General features: G+C 43.6%; 1 protein-coding gene across 1 annotated transcript; it reads right to left on the bottom strand.

The window, feature by feature from the left end:
- Nucleotides 1-4,924: 4,924 nt before the first annotated feature.
- On the bottom strand, nucleotides 4,925-14,541 carry bmp4 (bone morphogenetic protein 4). The gene is made up of 4 exons (XM_023400982.2): nucleotides 14,402-14,541; nucleotides 10,018-10,140; nucleotides 8,945-9,309; nucleotides 4,925-6,609 (listed from the first exon to the last, which is right to left on the bottom strand). Exons 3-4 carry the CDS (start codon nucleotides 9,300-9,302, stop codon nucleotides 5,756-5,758), a joined length of 1,212 nt encoding a protein of 403 aa, XP_023256750.1. The 5' UTR covers nucleotides 9,303-9,309; nucleotides 10,018-10,140; nucleotides 14,402-14,541; the 3' UTR covers nucleotides 4,925-5,755.
- Nucleotides 14,542-15,517: the final 976 nt, after the last annotated feature.

Below are 15,517 nucleotides of genomic sequence, written 5' to 3' on the forward strand. Positions count from 1 at the left end.
TTACACCAGAGACTCGCCCACAAAAGAAGCATTCCGTCCACACAGCGACACTGGCACTTGACACCAAATTTTAAACCCGCAGGTCGTTTCTCCGACAAGTGGAAATTTCCACTGCGATCCCGTCCCAGTCGGAGAGGCTTGGTGAGAGAAACGACTGTCGAGGGGGTTTAATCACATAATGTGTAACCCCCACTACACACACATACTCACTCACACGCTCCATGCCCCGACCCTCCATTCCTGTACGCTTTGTTTGGGAACAGTTGTCAAGATGGAAATATCTGATACTCTTTCTAATCACTCAGGCAGCAATTACTGTTATTAAGCTTTCTTTGAGAGGCCTTCATTGTTTTTCTTCTAACACCACTGACAGACACCAGGGGTGTTAACAGCCTGAACGGAGCGAGCAACTGCAGATTTGTGACTGAGCACATGTACTTAAATGTGCACGTGAAGGCGAGCATGCACACATAGAGACACACACACACACACGCTTACACGTTAAGTTAAAGAAAGCTGAAAGAGGGTGAGAATGACCAAATCCCTAACAACTGTCACTCAAATTCACAGTTTACTTGTTTTGGCTAGCAACAACGGTGCTTTTTTTGGTCTTAAATGTACCCATAGTCACCTGAAGAAGCAATGGAGGGCTGCAACTAAAACTATTTCCATTATCGATTAGTCTGTTGAGTATTTCTTCAATTAATCGATTAAGTTTTCATGTCTGATATCTTAAAATCGCTTGGCAACAGTCCAAAAACTAAAGATTTTCAACTCAGCTGGTGCCATCACAAGTTCATCAAGTGCAAAAATGACCTGCCTAAAACAAAGTAGTTTCTGTTTTCAAACCCATGTGATTAAAGTCACTGTCCCAGTGTCTTTCCAAGTTACAATCTTCAAAGTTTACTATCAAAAAGTCTAAATTAGTGTAATTAATACTGAAGTAAATTTTCAAAATTTCTTGCCTATTTTTATCTTTTATTTTCCTGTTCTGTTTTGTTTGCGCTGCTGTCACAAATGCGCATGTGTTGCTGCATAGATTTCAGGGTCTAAAAAATGGTTTACACGCTCAAAACCGTGAGCTTTCGTGCTTTCAAGTGATGAATGGTTTTGTGAGGATCGGCTAATGAACAAATTGTTTCAGCACCAAAGCAACGCACTTGCTTTTATGTTGAGTTCACCTGTGCCTGAACCCTGAAAATTAACATTCTCCTGTTCTCCGCTCTACTGTTACCTACGGCTACCCGCACTGTAAACGTCTTTGTGTCAGTGACCCGGGGTCAAAGTGTTCCGTCGATGACAGCCTTATCCCCTTAAATGCACCGTGCAGCGTCCCGGCTGCCATGTGCCGGTGCAGAGGTGTGTGTGATGAGTGGAGATGAGTCACAGACAGGGGTGAGAGGAGGTGTCACACAGATAACCCCTACAGATGGACAGCAGGGAGGGTCTAAAGTTTCAGACCTGTGTGTGTGAATGTGTGTGTGTAAAAATGATATACCCTGGGAAAAAAAAGAGTATAAGAAAGAATGTGTGCGTGTGTCTGTGCGTGCGTGTGGAACTATGAGTGGGAGAGTGAAACGAGAGGCCCTGACCTGGAGCAGCACTGACATGAGCTATCATCACGATAGCCCCGACTCTTTTCTCTACCAAAGAGAGGGGACGGAACAAGAGAGCATCGACTCCCTCGTTCCATTCGGGACTGTAGCACAGCACAATGTGACACATCTTGTCTTCAAGAATCGGATCAACCCAAACCACAAAAAAAAAAAACCCTCTTTACCTCTGGTGATATCTCACTTAGTAGTACACATAGATAGTTTTGCTTTTACTTGCAGAGGTTCTGAGAGCTTCACCGCTCAAACTTCCGCCGGCACCCCACTATAATGAATGAGTGGAATTTCGTTTTGTGGTGTTCAAGGCATTTAAAGGTGACATTAGAAAAATTAAAGAACTGCCTGTGTTTGCAGAAACAATGCCCCAGTTACTCAGGATAATCCCAAGACCCTGCTCTGGACTTTGGAACTTCTTCTCAAAACTTTGGCAACCAACAAAGTTGTGCATTAGTTCCATTATCTGCTCAGGATCTGCAGCGAATGGATGGAATAATAAATATCTCAGGTCTCAGCAGATTAAACCTCTGTGCTGTTGTTTCTGATCAACTTCACTTTAGTCTTAATTTAGCTAAACACGCAACGGCTGTTTTGTCATTTAGATATCTTTTGGTTTGCGTTGTCAGACATGAGTAGAAAATAGTAGTTTTATTCATGAGCTGTAGTAATAAAATTCTGTCAGTGAGAACAGCAGCATGGTTGGATGTGGAAAAAGAGTTGGAGGTGAAAGAACAGTAGCTTTTTTTACATTTTTATAGAACTCTTCCCCGTCCACACGAGAGATGGCGGAGTGGGGAATGAGACGATGAGCTGTTTTTTTAATGTAGCCACTGTGACAAAAAAGGTTTTCCAGCTCCAGTTTAAACGCTAAAAAAGATTATAGTTTAGTGTGAATGAAAGGCCTGACGATTATTTTAAACAATTATGCCACACATTTATTCTTTCCAGCTTCTCAAATGAGAGGATTTGTTGCTTCTTTCCATTTTATATCATTTAAAACTGAACTTTTTTGTGTCAGACTGCCGGCTGGACAGAACAAGCTCTTTAAACACATCACCTTGTGTTTCAGAGCTTGGGATTTTTCACTAGTTTTTGGTACATTTAATAGACTTAACGATTAATCGGCTAAAGTTCAAACTTACAAACGGTATGCAAGAATGAAGCACCTTAGTTACTTACCACTCTTGGCTGCTGTTGTACAAAAGAGAGACCTGAAAGTTATGGTTTCTTCTATGGTTTCTTTGTGCTGTTTAATTCTTTTTTCAGGCGTCTTGGAAAGTTGGAACTTATTTGTTGCCCAGTTGCCGATCATGTCACCAGTGAGCTGTTCAAAAAGGGAACCATAAGCCACAACACCAGGCTCTAACTCTGTTGAAAAACTGAACTATCCCTTTACTGAATCACAAATATGATACTTTCATAGATAAATCTGATGTTTTCTGAGGTGTTTTGTGTCACGTCTTCCCTGAAAACCGGAAAATGCCTTCAGATCTCCAACATCTGGTAACTCTGAGGTAAAAAAGGAAGAATTCAGCGATTAGGGGCAAAGAGTGCACCCTCTCACACTCTCTCTCACACACACACACACACACACACACGGCAACGCGAGTGAGGATCATCTTCCTTTGTTCCTGCGGGGAGTTTTACTGTCTATAAACACTCGGCTTTTACGGTGGAACGTCCAAATAAAAAGCTTTTTGAAGACTTCACCCAGTCAATTAGTCGAGCAGCGTCAATAGACCTGCTGCATAATGACTCACCTGTAATTGCGTGAGAACGAGCACTTACAGGAGACTGAGTGGCACGTCACATAGGCATGACAAAGCCCTCAATCTGTTTTTAAGGACTCATTCTGTAATTGACCCCCGTCCTCCCTACCTCCTTTCTCACACACACACACACACACTCACATTTATCTATCTGTTTCCTAAATGTCTTAGGAATCACACGGTTGCTGACACTAGGTGGAGAGTTTGAAGCATGATGCTGCTGAAGGCTTGAGCTTGTCCTCCTCCAAACGTTCAAGGGTTCAACTCGAAGCAGGCTGGCGGTAAACTTAAATGACAGGCTCACTGGGTGTGCTGAGCTTATATAAACGTCCCTCTCCGGGCCTTTTAATAAACATGCATCATTTCTTTGTGTAGGTTAGTGGGATAATGAACAGACAATTACCATAACTGGCTGATGTTATCTCAACTTCAGGGGGGAGATCAGTAGAAATGTTGTAACTGCGCTGTCAAGCTGCTGAAAAGACACCCCCCCCCCACCCCCCCCTCAATTTCTTCCCGAACACACACATACATGTACCTCCGACCCTCCTGCAGTTCCTTCTCTGCCTTCAGCCACTTCAAAATGAAATTCTTCTCTGTCTTCTCCTCCTCTAGCAGTCACCCTTGTCTTTGACGCTGATATGGAGGCATCAAAGAGAAGCCGGGCAGCCATTAGAGGGCCCGAGGGCCTGCACATGCTCCAGTAGGAAAAACTAACAAACCTCACTTGTCATTAGAGGAAATCGCCTAATGTCATCCCTAATTTATTTCACTCAACTTACTCGTTAAATATCTTTCTATTTAAACTCTGACTTCTGTTTTTTTTCCCCCAAGACAGACAGCAATTAAAAGTTAAGTTTAAAAGTTGGAATTATGGAAAAAAAAACTAGAGCATTAAAACTTCTTTTAAGAAAAAAAAAAAGGGATTATATATCATTTTTATATTTAAATAATGTCCAGTGGTTTACCCCTGAGACATGATGATGTACAGGGCACCCTCTGTGAAACAATGCACAGCAAACGTCCCCCAGCAGTTCAAAGGAGCCGCTCTCTCCAAACATTATCATATAATTTGGGCCAGCCGTCAGCTTGTAAATAAGTGATGTAGAAGCCTTTTGTGTGATGGGGCACAGGTTGGAGACAGGCGTCTTTGCTCTGCCGGCATGAGCCGCTGAAGACAAAGGCAGGAGACAGAGCGTCTAACCTTTGATTCTTCTGAGGACTCAGCCGCCTTGTGTCAGGGCAGGACGCATCGGCCACAATCATGCCCCCAATGTGAGGACGTCAAGAACAATAGAGTCACTCTCCCACAGTCGGGCTCAACAACCCGCCCCGACTGCAATTGGATTAGTGAGTGTCCAACCACCACATGTTCACCAAATTGACATAAAAGTGAAATTTGAGAACAATAAGACCTTCACCCACGGGCCTACTGGCTTTGAAATGGCATAGCATTTCTGTAACAGCTTCTGTTACTGAAAACTGAGAAATTCCACTATTTGTCTTTCTTTGATGAAATCATTCAAAGGCTGGTGAGATGCCAGATAATAAACCAAACATTCTTTTTATTTGGGAAAGATGGAGCATCAGAAATATTCCTCTGCTTTTATCTTTTAGCTAAAAGCTGATTTGAACACATTAAAAGGCCAATAGGATAAATCAGGTTTAGAATTTAAATCCAAATTCATCTGAAAACCATAAATTTACTCATTTATTTTTACAACCCCCTTGTAGAAGATAGTTATTACATATATTTTATAAGATGGTAAAATGAATTTTGTTTTAAGGGGCAAATTGAAATCATCAGCTTAATATTAAAATAAAGAGGTTAATTAGAGTCAGTGTACATTTCTGATTATTTCAATTGATTATTTAAAAAAATATACGTGTTGTGACAAATTCAGGCAGTGCTCTAATTTACGCAAATACACAAAGCGTGTGTCTTGTGATCTGCTTGAATGTATTATTGGAAGCAATTCATGTTTTTATTTTTTTTCTCCAAAATGTATATAATATGAAAGCAATAAATATTACAAGTAAATAAACTTTACTTTTTAGATTGTTTTTACTATTTTCTCAATAAAAAAAACTTATACAATCTAATGTACATTATGAAAAGTTGTACAGCTTTTTATGTTTAAAATAAGGACTCAATTTATTTTTAATATGTAGATATAAATATATATATATTTTGTCAAAATATATGATCATATTGTCAAAGAAACAAAAAAAAGTGAGACAAACATACACCTCAACATAAAAGTTATAAATAAGGGTCCAAGTGAACATTTTTGGGAGTAAAGACCTTCTGATTTGTTTTAGCGTCCATGTTGCTTTTTTCAAGTCGCCAAGTCCAAGTTCTAGTTAGTTTGTGTGTTAGCGGCAGCCGCAGCCCTCCACTACCATTTCCTGGTAGTTTTTTAGGACCACCTTGTCATGTTCGTCTAGGTAGAGCATGGAGATGGCGCTGAGCTCTGTTGGCACGCAGCAGGCCTTGGGAATGTTGTTGTTCACAGAGTTCACCAGTGTCTGAACAATGGCATGGTTGGTTGAGTTCAGATGGTCCGCCAGAGGAAAGGGGCATTCCCCGTGGCAGTAATAAGCCTGGTAACCAGGGGGCGCCACTATCCAGTCATTCCAGCCTACATCGCTGAAGTCCACGTACAGTGCGTGGCGCCGGCAGTTGCGGTTGCGTTTACGGCCCCGTTGCTTGGGGCTGCGCTTGGTCCGGCGGGTCAGAGGGTGACCCTTCCCGTCATGGCCAAAGGTAACCAGGAGGGGGCGTAGCTGCTCCCAGTCCTCACCAGGCTCCTGGTGTAGTGAACGACTGATGCGGACGTGTCGGCCCTGGTGACGCGGCGTCTGGTTAAGGTGCAGAACCTCCACAGCCAGCCCGTAATTTGGGAGGCGCTCTCGAGTCCAGCGCAGCACGGCAGGGCTGACGTCGAAGCTCTCCCAGCTCGACGCGTTGTGGCGCACGAGCCGTGTGTCCAAGAGCTGCGTGATCAGCTGCCCGGGCCGCGGGGGCTTTAGCACCTCGTACACGTTTATCCGGTGAAGCCCCTGCTCACCTGAGAGGGTGTCAGCAATGGCCTCATCGATCTGATGACGGTAGAGCCTTAGTTCGGCCGAAGAGAGCAGCTCGTCCTCCGGGATGCTGCTGAGGTTGAACAGGAAGCGAAGGGGCATGGCCTCTCCATCGTCCAGCTCATGCACCCGCTCCATGTGCTCTGAAAATGAGCAAAAGGACAAATGTTTGCTCAAGTGCATAATTCAATAATGTGTGGGTAATATCAACTTATAAAACGTGTAGAAAATAAACTCCATAGCTTTGCTTCAGATGTGCATCTTATAAATTCAAAAATATTTAGATATTGAAGTTTCCATGGAGACGCCCTGTCTCCTGTTGATCTGTATCACTGTATTGTTTGCCCTCCAAAGTTCTGACAGTACCAGGCAGCAGCTTCGAGTTGTGCTAACTTCACACTTTCACACTCTAACATACTTTAATTGACACAAAAGAATGGGCATGGACACTTTTCGAGGCCTCTTGGGTGTTCAAGAATATAAATATACATCATCCACGCTTCCTTATCTATCTATAAGGATTACCCAGCCCTTCTCTCAATGCCTTTCTCTGAGCACTTTGCTGAAACACGCATTACAAGGAGGGTGGTGATTAACGTACCACAGCTACAGTATAAACACAGTGGAGGCTCCCTGTTCCACGCTCAGTCTGCAGATTTCTGGCAAGATCACCATTGTTGGGGAAAGGAATGTTGTGTCTACTATTTTCCTGCTCAATCCACCCCTGTTATTTCACACCCAGGCCCTAATCTTACCCAGGTGGTTCTCATTATTAAAACCTGCTGTGTTTTTGATTAGCTCTGCAGTTTGTTCACTTAAGACATTTATCATTTTCATCATGAATAATCATTAAGGAGTCAGACAGTACAGTAGAATCTCATTTATCTGAAGCCCATGGGAACGGACGTCTCGCGAGGGAACGCAGTGCATTCAAACCTTCAAACCAAAGCCTGAGCAAAATTTGAAATGTGCACTCGCACACCTTCTCATGTGCTGTCTGCTTTGTAGTTTAATTTGTGATTGCAGTGATTTAAAAACAAGGATATGCCACCTGTTACACCCAGGAATAAAAAAAAAACCCACATCTTTCTTACTGAATTAAAGATGGATAGTTACATGGTTTACCTTTCCTCCTCACCCAACTGTCCAGCTGCTGCAGACTCTGATACCGCACCATGTTTTGGACAGATCAGTCAACTGAATCACACTATCGCACAATGGTGCTTCCCTGAAAGCAAAGCACTCCCACTCACAAGACCTCAAAGTGTATTATTAACATAGTTTAGCAGAGGAGGAGGGTAAGTGCTTGTAGAGAGCAGTTGAAACCTACACACACACATGCACACATGCATGCACATACACATTGCATCACAGGCAGAAGTTCTTCCTCCGGCGGCGGTGCTCTTTCTTCCTCACTAGCCTTGGTACGTTGCCGCGTTAGTGTGTGTTGGCGTGTGTTACCACTAGCAGTGTGTTTGACAAGCCCCATTAAGGCTGACTCATCCCTCCTTCCTCACTCCTCCCCCTAAGGGCGGACATGTTCTGCAGCCCTAAAGCTCCTTGGTTTTCTCAGTTCACTACGCTACAAGGTCACTTGCTAACTCTCATATATCAGTCTCTCCGCCGATCTAGAAGATGGTTCGCAAGCATTTACCGGACATGTTTCAGTCTGGATTTTCCAACCTCAACTTACATTTAACAGATCAGTCAAACCCGAAGTTTCTCGGTGCCTTAAATGAAACCTCTGCAGCTGTCGCTAAAACTAAGCAGATCCAAGTCACAATAAACAGAAACCCTTCTAACGTTCCAGTCTTTCTATCACACCAGCTTCTGAGACTGTTTTTCCATCTCTCCGGAGAGCTGCAGCGTCTGCTCTCAGCACCCACATTGTTGGCAGTAGGGGCTTTATTTAGAAGGCTGCAGAGTAGCATTAAAGATAATTGCACGTTGAGGAAGGTCCTTCTAAAAGAGCCCTCCATATAAACTGGAGACATGAGAGAAGAGCACACTTCAATTCCAGGCCAAGACCGAGCTTTTTTAAGCCATGTTCTGCTGGGTGGGGTGAGAAGTGCAAGTCAGTAATATGAAGGTATGCTTTTCCTTCAGCTGCTAACCAAACACGCAGAGTTTTGTCAAACGAGGCTCTTGAGAGCTTGTCTAGCAGATTTTTTTTTTTTTGCCCCTCTTTAGACAGTGTTCGGTGACCACATCCTTGGATTCTTTGGTTATGGTGAGATGGGTGGAGCTGCCTTACAATCATGTTTCAAGGGATGTAGGAAATGTTTTTTTTTTTTTTTTATCCTGAAAACTTAGCAGTCCTCAACCATGCTAATGAAATATAATACTAACACAATGATTGCAACAGTGAGCCCTGGCAACAGTGAGCTCAATTAAGTTGTAATGTTTCTGCGCTGCCATGATGCATTCAACATCTCTCTTCCTACTGAAGGTTTTCCTTTTTTTTTTTTTTCTCCTTACCTTCATGGTGGAAGCCCCTCACAGTGTTGGCCCGGCTGGCTGACCTCTCTGGGTACTCAAAAGCAATGTCATGCCCTCCAGCCTCCTCAGCCTCCCCCGACTGTAGCCGATAGAGGTCCAGCAGGTAGCGGGGCACGGTGGTGGAGCGGCTGGGCCGCGGCCGCCTCTTGAGGCCGAACATGTGCAGCAGCGTGGCCTCGAAGTCCCGCAGCAGTTCATGGCTCTGAGCGGCCGAACGACCCTGCAGGCCCGGTACTTTCTTTTTCCCTTCTTCAGGTATCAGACTAGCATGGTTACTCTCTCCCAGCAGGACTTGGCATATTAAAATGACCATCAGCATTCGATTACCAGGAATCATGATGTCTCTGGGGGGAGCAGCAGATGGCACAGGGAGATAAAAGATTAGGAGAGAACTGGAAAGAGCAGAGGGGAAGAAGACACACAGAAAAAGAAAGATAAGGAAGGGAGAGAAAGGCTCTATTTTAACTGACAGAAAAAATTTGTTTTTGCTTTTTCTTCCGTGTCTTCACCAAAACACCCTTTTCACCTTATTCTTTATCAGTCCCCACTGAGGGCAGCTCTAATTGGTTTTAATAGTCCGGTCGGCCTTGTTTACAGTAAAGCAGTCCCTGATCAGATAGACAACTTGCAGTTTATCTTTGGCGACATCCTCCGAAGGTAAACAGCTGGTTCAAGAACCCAACTTTTTTGAATGGAATCTGAGGGCCATTCCTCCTCACTCCCTCCCTGCCCCCCTCGTCTCCTCCCTTCTCCACTATGATTAGACAAATAAAAGAGGCAGCCCTGGGGTCAGAGCAAATTCTTAACTTGATAAGAAGCCACGGTCCCTCACAGTCTGCTCCAACAAGCCATGGGGCAAACCAAAGACTATGAGCCACATATTTAACTGAAAAAGGCTCTTCCTCATACAAATGCATTGTCCAGCACGCTACAGGGACTTTCAATTCAGGTCGAGCTGAATGCCACAAAAATCAGTGACTCAGTGGGCAGAGAGGGAACGAGGAAGATGTGTCACATGGCACAAATTGAAATGGCATGGTCCACTTACTTACCGACAGAAAATAAAGCATGGGAAAACAGTCCATGTTTGTTGGGAGGAGGCAATGGACACGTTTTTCCAGGAAATGTTAGGTGGTGTTGGGCGGCTGCAGGAGAACGTTGGAGTGACCCTGTTCCTGAAAGATACAGATAAAAACACAGGGAAATTATAAACTGAATGCAACTGCATACAAATACTTGAGGCTGCTACCTGGTATTTACTTAAAGAGTACTAGAGGGAGTGTGTGTATGTCTGTGTCAGTGTGTGTGTGTGTGTGTGTGTGTGTGTGAGTGGGTAAGAGAGACCCAGTGTCTCTTTAAGGCTTATCATTTTGGCTCTTGGGCTAAGCTAGCTATTTACTGTAACTGGAATGTAAAGAGGTATGTGCCACAACACAGAGAGCGGATCCCTAATGCCTTCACACTCACCTAAGACTGAAAACACACCTCCTGCAATAATTACAACTATTCCAGAAATTAAGCAGAACCCTTCAATGAGCGTAACATTTTGGATAACTGCCTGATTCAACTGAAAAAGAAAAAAACTTCCCTATCATGTTCACAGACAGACCAAAGAGCTGATAACACCACTTTGATCAGGAGCGGTAAAAATCTATATCCAAGAGGGATTTCAGAAACCGTCTCCAAGTGAACTCGCTCAACCTTTATTCCTCCAAACAAGTGAGATCAGCCATTTCAGACAAGGAACTAAACAGATCCATCTCAGAAGGGCCTCATGTCTTAGTAACGCTCCCCCACTTGAGGGATCAAACAGGTTGTAGTGACGCTGCTGACAGGCCTTCTGCTCTTTGACATCATTGTCATCAGCAGGAGAGCCGTACCTTCACCACTGGAGTATGTATGTATGTGTGTGTGTGTTTGTATGTGTATATATATATATGGTGTTTTGTAGGGTATATTTGGCTCTTAAACTTGATGAAACCACACCATCAAGGATATTGTCTTGGCTCCAGAAGACTACTTCAGTTGAAACATGGAGGTTTTAGCAGTAGCATCTCCAAATAAAATCTTTAAAATACCCCCTTAAAAATAAAAAATAAAATATTATTCACAACTTTAACGGTCTTCTTTTTCTCTGTCAGCTTTAACAAGCACAACAGTGTGGCCCTAATGATTCAATTCTTTTACACGTCATTTAAACGTGTTAAATGCTGCTGACTCACACTAATAAAATTACTGCATTTTTAACGGAGTGACCACAACAACAACAACAGCACCATGGAGCAGACATTTCAGCTCCGTAGCGACGTACTGTAGGTCTTTGGTCATCATTTGGAGCCTGTTCTGCTGGAGAGCACCCAAGCATTACTACACAGTGAGGATGCACATTAACAGGAACACTGTGTGTGAATGTGTGTGTGTGAGTAATATACAGTTTGTGTGTGTGTGTGTGTGTGTGTGTGTGACCATGTCTGGCTTCGTATCTGTGCGATTAATCTCGGCCCCTGCATGGCTCACTGTACATGCAATCAAGGATCTTTTTCCTAACAGCATTAGACTTTGACCTCCGATTGACCCCCCCCCCCTTCTCGGTCATGACACTGGATCCAGTGTGCGCGAAGAAAGGCCGATGTGCAGTGCGTGTGTGCATGAGCTAAACGGTGTGCATGCGTGAGAGTGCGTGTCTGCACGCGTGCACGAGTGCTTGCCACTGTTTGCATGTTCGTGAGAACTGTGGCAAAGAGAGAGGAGGGTTCAGAACATGATCAGCTCTATTACCCAAGGGGTGGGGGGATAACGTGTGTGTGTATGTGTGTGTATGAGTGAGTGTGTGTGTGTGCACATCTCTGACAACAAACGTTCATTGTACAGAGAGGGCCTCTCCCATGATTACAGGGATTCATAGTACTCAAAAACACTGACCATACAGAACATCTTGTAACTGTAACCAGCCACTGACAAAGCTGCAGGCTAAAACAGACAGACACTCAAAGTGGTGCGATGATGATGAAAGAAGATGTAAGGCAGACAGGGAGTGACTTTCAACTCTGGAAAAAGTCACCGCGTTCATGTTTGCTGGCCTGTTTTCACCAGTGGTGATAAAAAAGAAAAGAAAAAAAAAGAAAAGAAAAAAAGAAAGAAAAGCAAAACAAGTTTTTACACTAAACTCTGTTGATTTTTTTTCGGTGACTTTCCACCACATTTATCAGCAGTGTGGCCTCGTATTTACTCCTCTTGTTGATCAGACAGCGAGAGCAAAACAGAACTCCAGGATTATATAGCGTTTTAAGAAGTTTCCCACTCTGAAGACATTTGAACTGTGCGACAGACGGAGAAAGATTTTGCAACAACAAATGCAGACCAGGGAGCAATTAGGCCGGAGCAGTCAACTGCCCTTGGCTTTGCTCGGTCCCCCTTGGCCTCTCTCCCTCCCTGACTAGAGATAATGTGATCAGACTATGCACATGGCTCTTCAGATGTGTTTCCTGAGGAATTTGACAGTGATGGTGGGAGGGAGGGAAGACGAGAAGGAGGGAGGGAGGAAGGAGGGCAACAGGTTACCACGGGAACTGCCAAATCTATGGCCTGATTTTTGTCATTTTCGGTGCCAGAAATCAGTTCACCAGCACCTTTATAGTCATGGGAACAGTGTTTTGTGATCAGCTGACGTATCTCTCTCTGGTCGGTGCTAGCACAGCTTCAGATTATATACAGTTCTTTATGATAGTGTGTATTTATGATTGTGATGGCCTATAACTGTGAGGAAAAATAACACATCCTTCTTAATAGAGGAATTTGAAGTGTTTGCTGAGTCTCCTGATAACAGCTAGGTCGTGACTAAAGCTGGAAGGAGTTTAGATCATAATGAAGGCTTCCCTAGGATTCAGTGTGGCCAACAAAATGCAATATCCTCATTTCTGTTGAAAGAAATAAAACAGAGACCTGCAAAGTCTGTTGTTGTTGAATAGTGGTTTGGGATTTTATTTGCTCCCAGTGAGCAGTTTAACAGTAAGAACATTCACAGTCAGTGAGATCACTGAAACCAGGTTAATGGTTTTGTTAAGCTGGAGTGTATTCTGAAAGAAAACAAGTCCGATAGAAATGACGAGTTGCATGACTTTAAAAAGATGACGGGGGAAAAAAAATCACTTTGGCTTCGTCAGATGCTCTCAGCTGATTTACATCACAGGCTGCAGAGTGTGAAATAACACAGATGTAAAACCCGAAAAACCCCGAATATCAGGAAGCATCAGCAACAAAAAGTCAACACCTGGGACAATATTTTCCTCAAACGGCAAAAAGAAACAGATCCTCTTCGCCAGACGCATGCGACTTTATTCTAAATAAATATATAATTATGTAAATATGAAAAAAAGCTTTTGCATTCAGAGTTCGGCGAGTCTGTTCCCCTGCACGATGGCGGAGAAATGTGAGATGAAAAGTAAAGGTGTGTGCCAAGGACGCCATGCGCCCGCAGGCCGCAAAATGTTTTCTCTGCTGCTGCATGACTGGATTAAATGTCACCATTTCACTTTATAATCGTTCGTTAAAGACAGGTGTAAACCTGTGGAGCATGTGAGTCCTTGTAGGCCTATTACACTGTCGCTCGACAATTATAAACCGGATTCAAATCCACTGCAACTGAATGCCTCTGTAACGTGTTTGGCACTGAGTGTTTTTGCAGACTTTGTCATTGTTGGAAAGAAATGTGCAGTTTTAAAACTGGCTCTATAACGCGTGAGTTATTGTTGGCCTGCAGGAGAAGCGGAAGTGAATTGGAATTTAAAAAAAAAAAAGAAAAAAAAAAAAGCTTAAGATATAAACAATGTCATTTTTTCCATCCTGGCGAAAAAATTCTGAGCTGTGTCATCTCTGTCTTCTACATTACGCACACCGGGATGACACGAAGCAGACACAGGTGTTTAATCGGGGGAAATCTCTGCCAAACTTCGGGAAAGAGTCACAAATCTACATCTTGTAAATATTTGAATTGTACTGAAGAAAGGGAAGCGCAGAGAAACTGAAAGCTGTGTTTAGAAATGACCTCACGATGTTGGTTTGTCACTGCTCGGCTCTCCGGCACAAAAGGCTTTAACCTGTTCCGAGCTCCGCCGGGATCACTGCGCTGTTCGCCCCTATAATACACTTTTGTTTCCTTTAACTTCAGCTCCTCTGTCACTGAATCGACTTTTCGGTTATTATGAGCTTCTATGCTTGTATATTTCTACGGGGCTGGAGGGGGGGATACACCGCACAGCTCTCAGTGAAGTCGGTTAAACGCGCACAAACACCAAACAAACCAAAAACTCAAAACTATCAGCGAGATTCCTCCCTGTCTTATTCAACAGGTTCGCTCTCTAAAAGCTCCAGTTGTATGTATTTGTGTGTGCGTGTGTGTGCCTGTGTGTGTGAATGTGTCAGAAGATGAGCGCTTACCATCAGTAGAGGTACAGGTATCCTCGAATGGAGTGAATATGAAAGGGAAGGTGTTAGGGCAGTCCAGGCGTAAAGCCGAAAAACGCCGAAATGAGCCTTAAAGGAGAAGCTCGGTGCCTTTTTGGCTCATTAATCCTTTAGCGACACCTCTGAAACGGACAAGAAGGACAGTGTGTGTCGGAGTGAAGGCCGGCGCTCGGGCTCTGCTGCGAGGTTTCCTATCCGTCTCCAAGTACAGTTCGTGAGGGCAGGCGGTGAGTGCAGGACGGGAAAACTTTCCAAATGATCCAGCATCTATGGCCCCTTGCAGTTTTTATCCCTCCCTGCCTCCTCCTCCCTCCCTCCCCGACTCCCACCTCCCTCATCTGTCTCGAACACCTTGGATAACCCCCCTTCTCTCCTCCTCCACTTAAAGTAAAGAGCTCGCTGCGCGCCGCATTTTCTTTCTTTCTTTTTTTTTTTTTTTTTTCATTATGTGAAACTTTGTCACTTTGCATTTAAATGCCGGGATCGAGAAAGAAAACTACTCGCTGCAAGGTAACGTCCTGATCCTCTAAGTGAAAAGTGCAGATGTAAACAGCTGGTGTAAAGAGAATCTGAGTGGCATTTATATTGGCCACAGAGGTATACTACATTTAGGGAACATAACTTTAAGATTTACCGTTTAGATGAACACTCAAATCAAAGGAGAAGCATGTTCCCTGTGCTTGGTGGGGGAAGGGGGATCATAAACGGATTGTTCCTCAGAAAAAAATGTCTTATTTTTATTCTTTTCTCTTTAAGCAGTTGTGGAAACAAATGTTGAGAGATCCATAGAGGCCACCAAGAGAGTTAATGAGGCCCTTAACAGTTTGTATCGTGCTGTCACTGATATCAAGAAAGACACAAGCTGAAGTTCTTTGTCCTTTACAACTCACAGCTTCATTTTTTATTAAGTTTATATAGCCTAGCTGTAGTTATTTTTATTGTGTCCTGCCAAAATACTTTCGATGTAGATATATGAAAATGTAAATGCATATTGGTTAATAGATATTCAGATAAGCTGTTTTCCCTGGGAACCTCCTTTAGGAAGGTTTTTGTTTTGGACCCTCTTCAGGGACTCCTGGAGATCCACAA

This window comes from Seriola lalandi, unplaced genomic scaffold (assembly GCF_002814215.2).
Source record: "Seriola lalandi dorsalis isolate HSWRI2012SDOR001 ecotype SW California unplaced genomic scaffold, Sedor1 jcf7180002053102, whole genome shotgun sequence".
Taxonomy (NCBI): domain Eukaryota; kingdom Metazoa; phylum Chordata; class Actinopteri; order Carangiformes; family Carangidae; genus Seriola; species Seriola lalandi.

Bases quoted from the DNA above. Each gene is read 5' to 3' on its own strand.
- bmp4 (XM_023400982.2), bottom strand. From the start codon at position 9,302: ATGATTCCTGGTAATCGAATGCTGATGGTCATTTTAATATGCCAAGTC. The intron at 6,610-8,944 runs GTAAGGAGAAAA...GCTCATTTTCAG, and splicing joins GAGGGGCTTCCACCATGAAG to AGCACATGGAGCGGGTGCAT.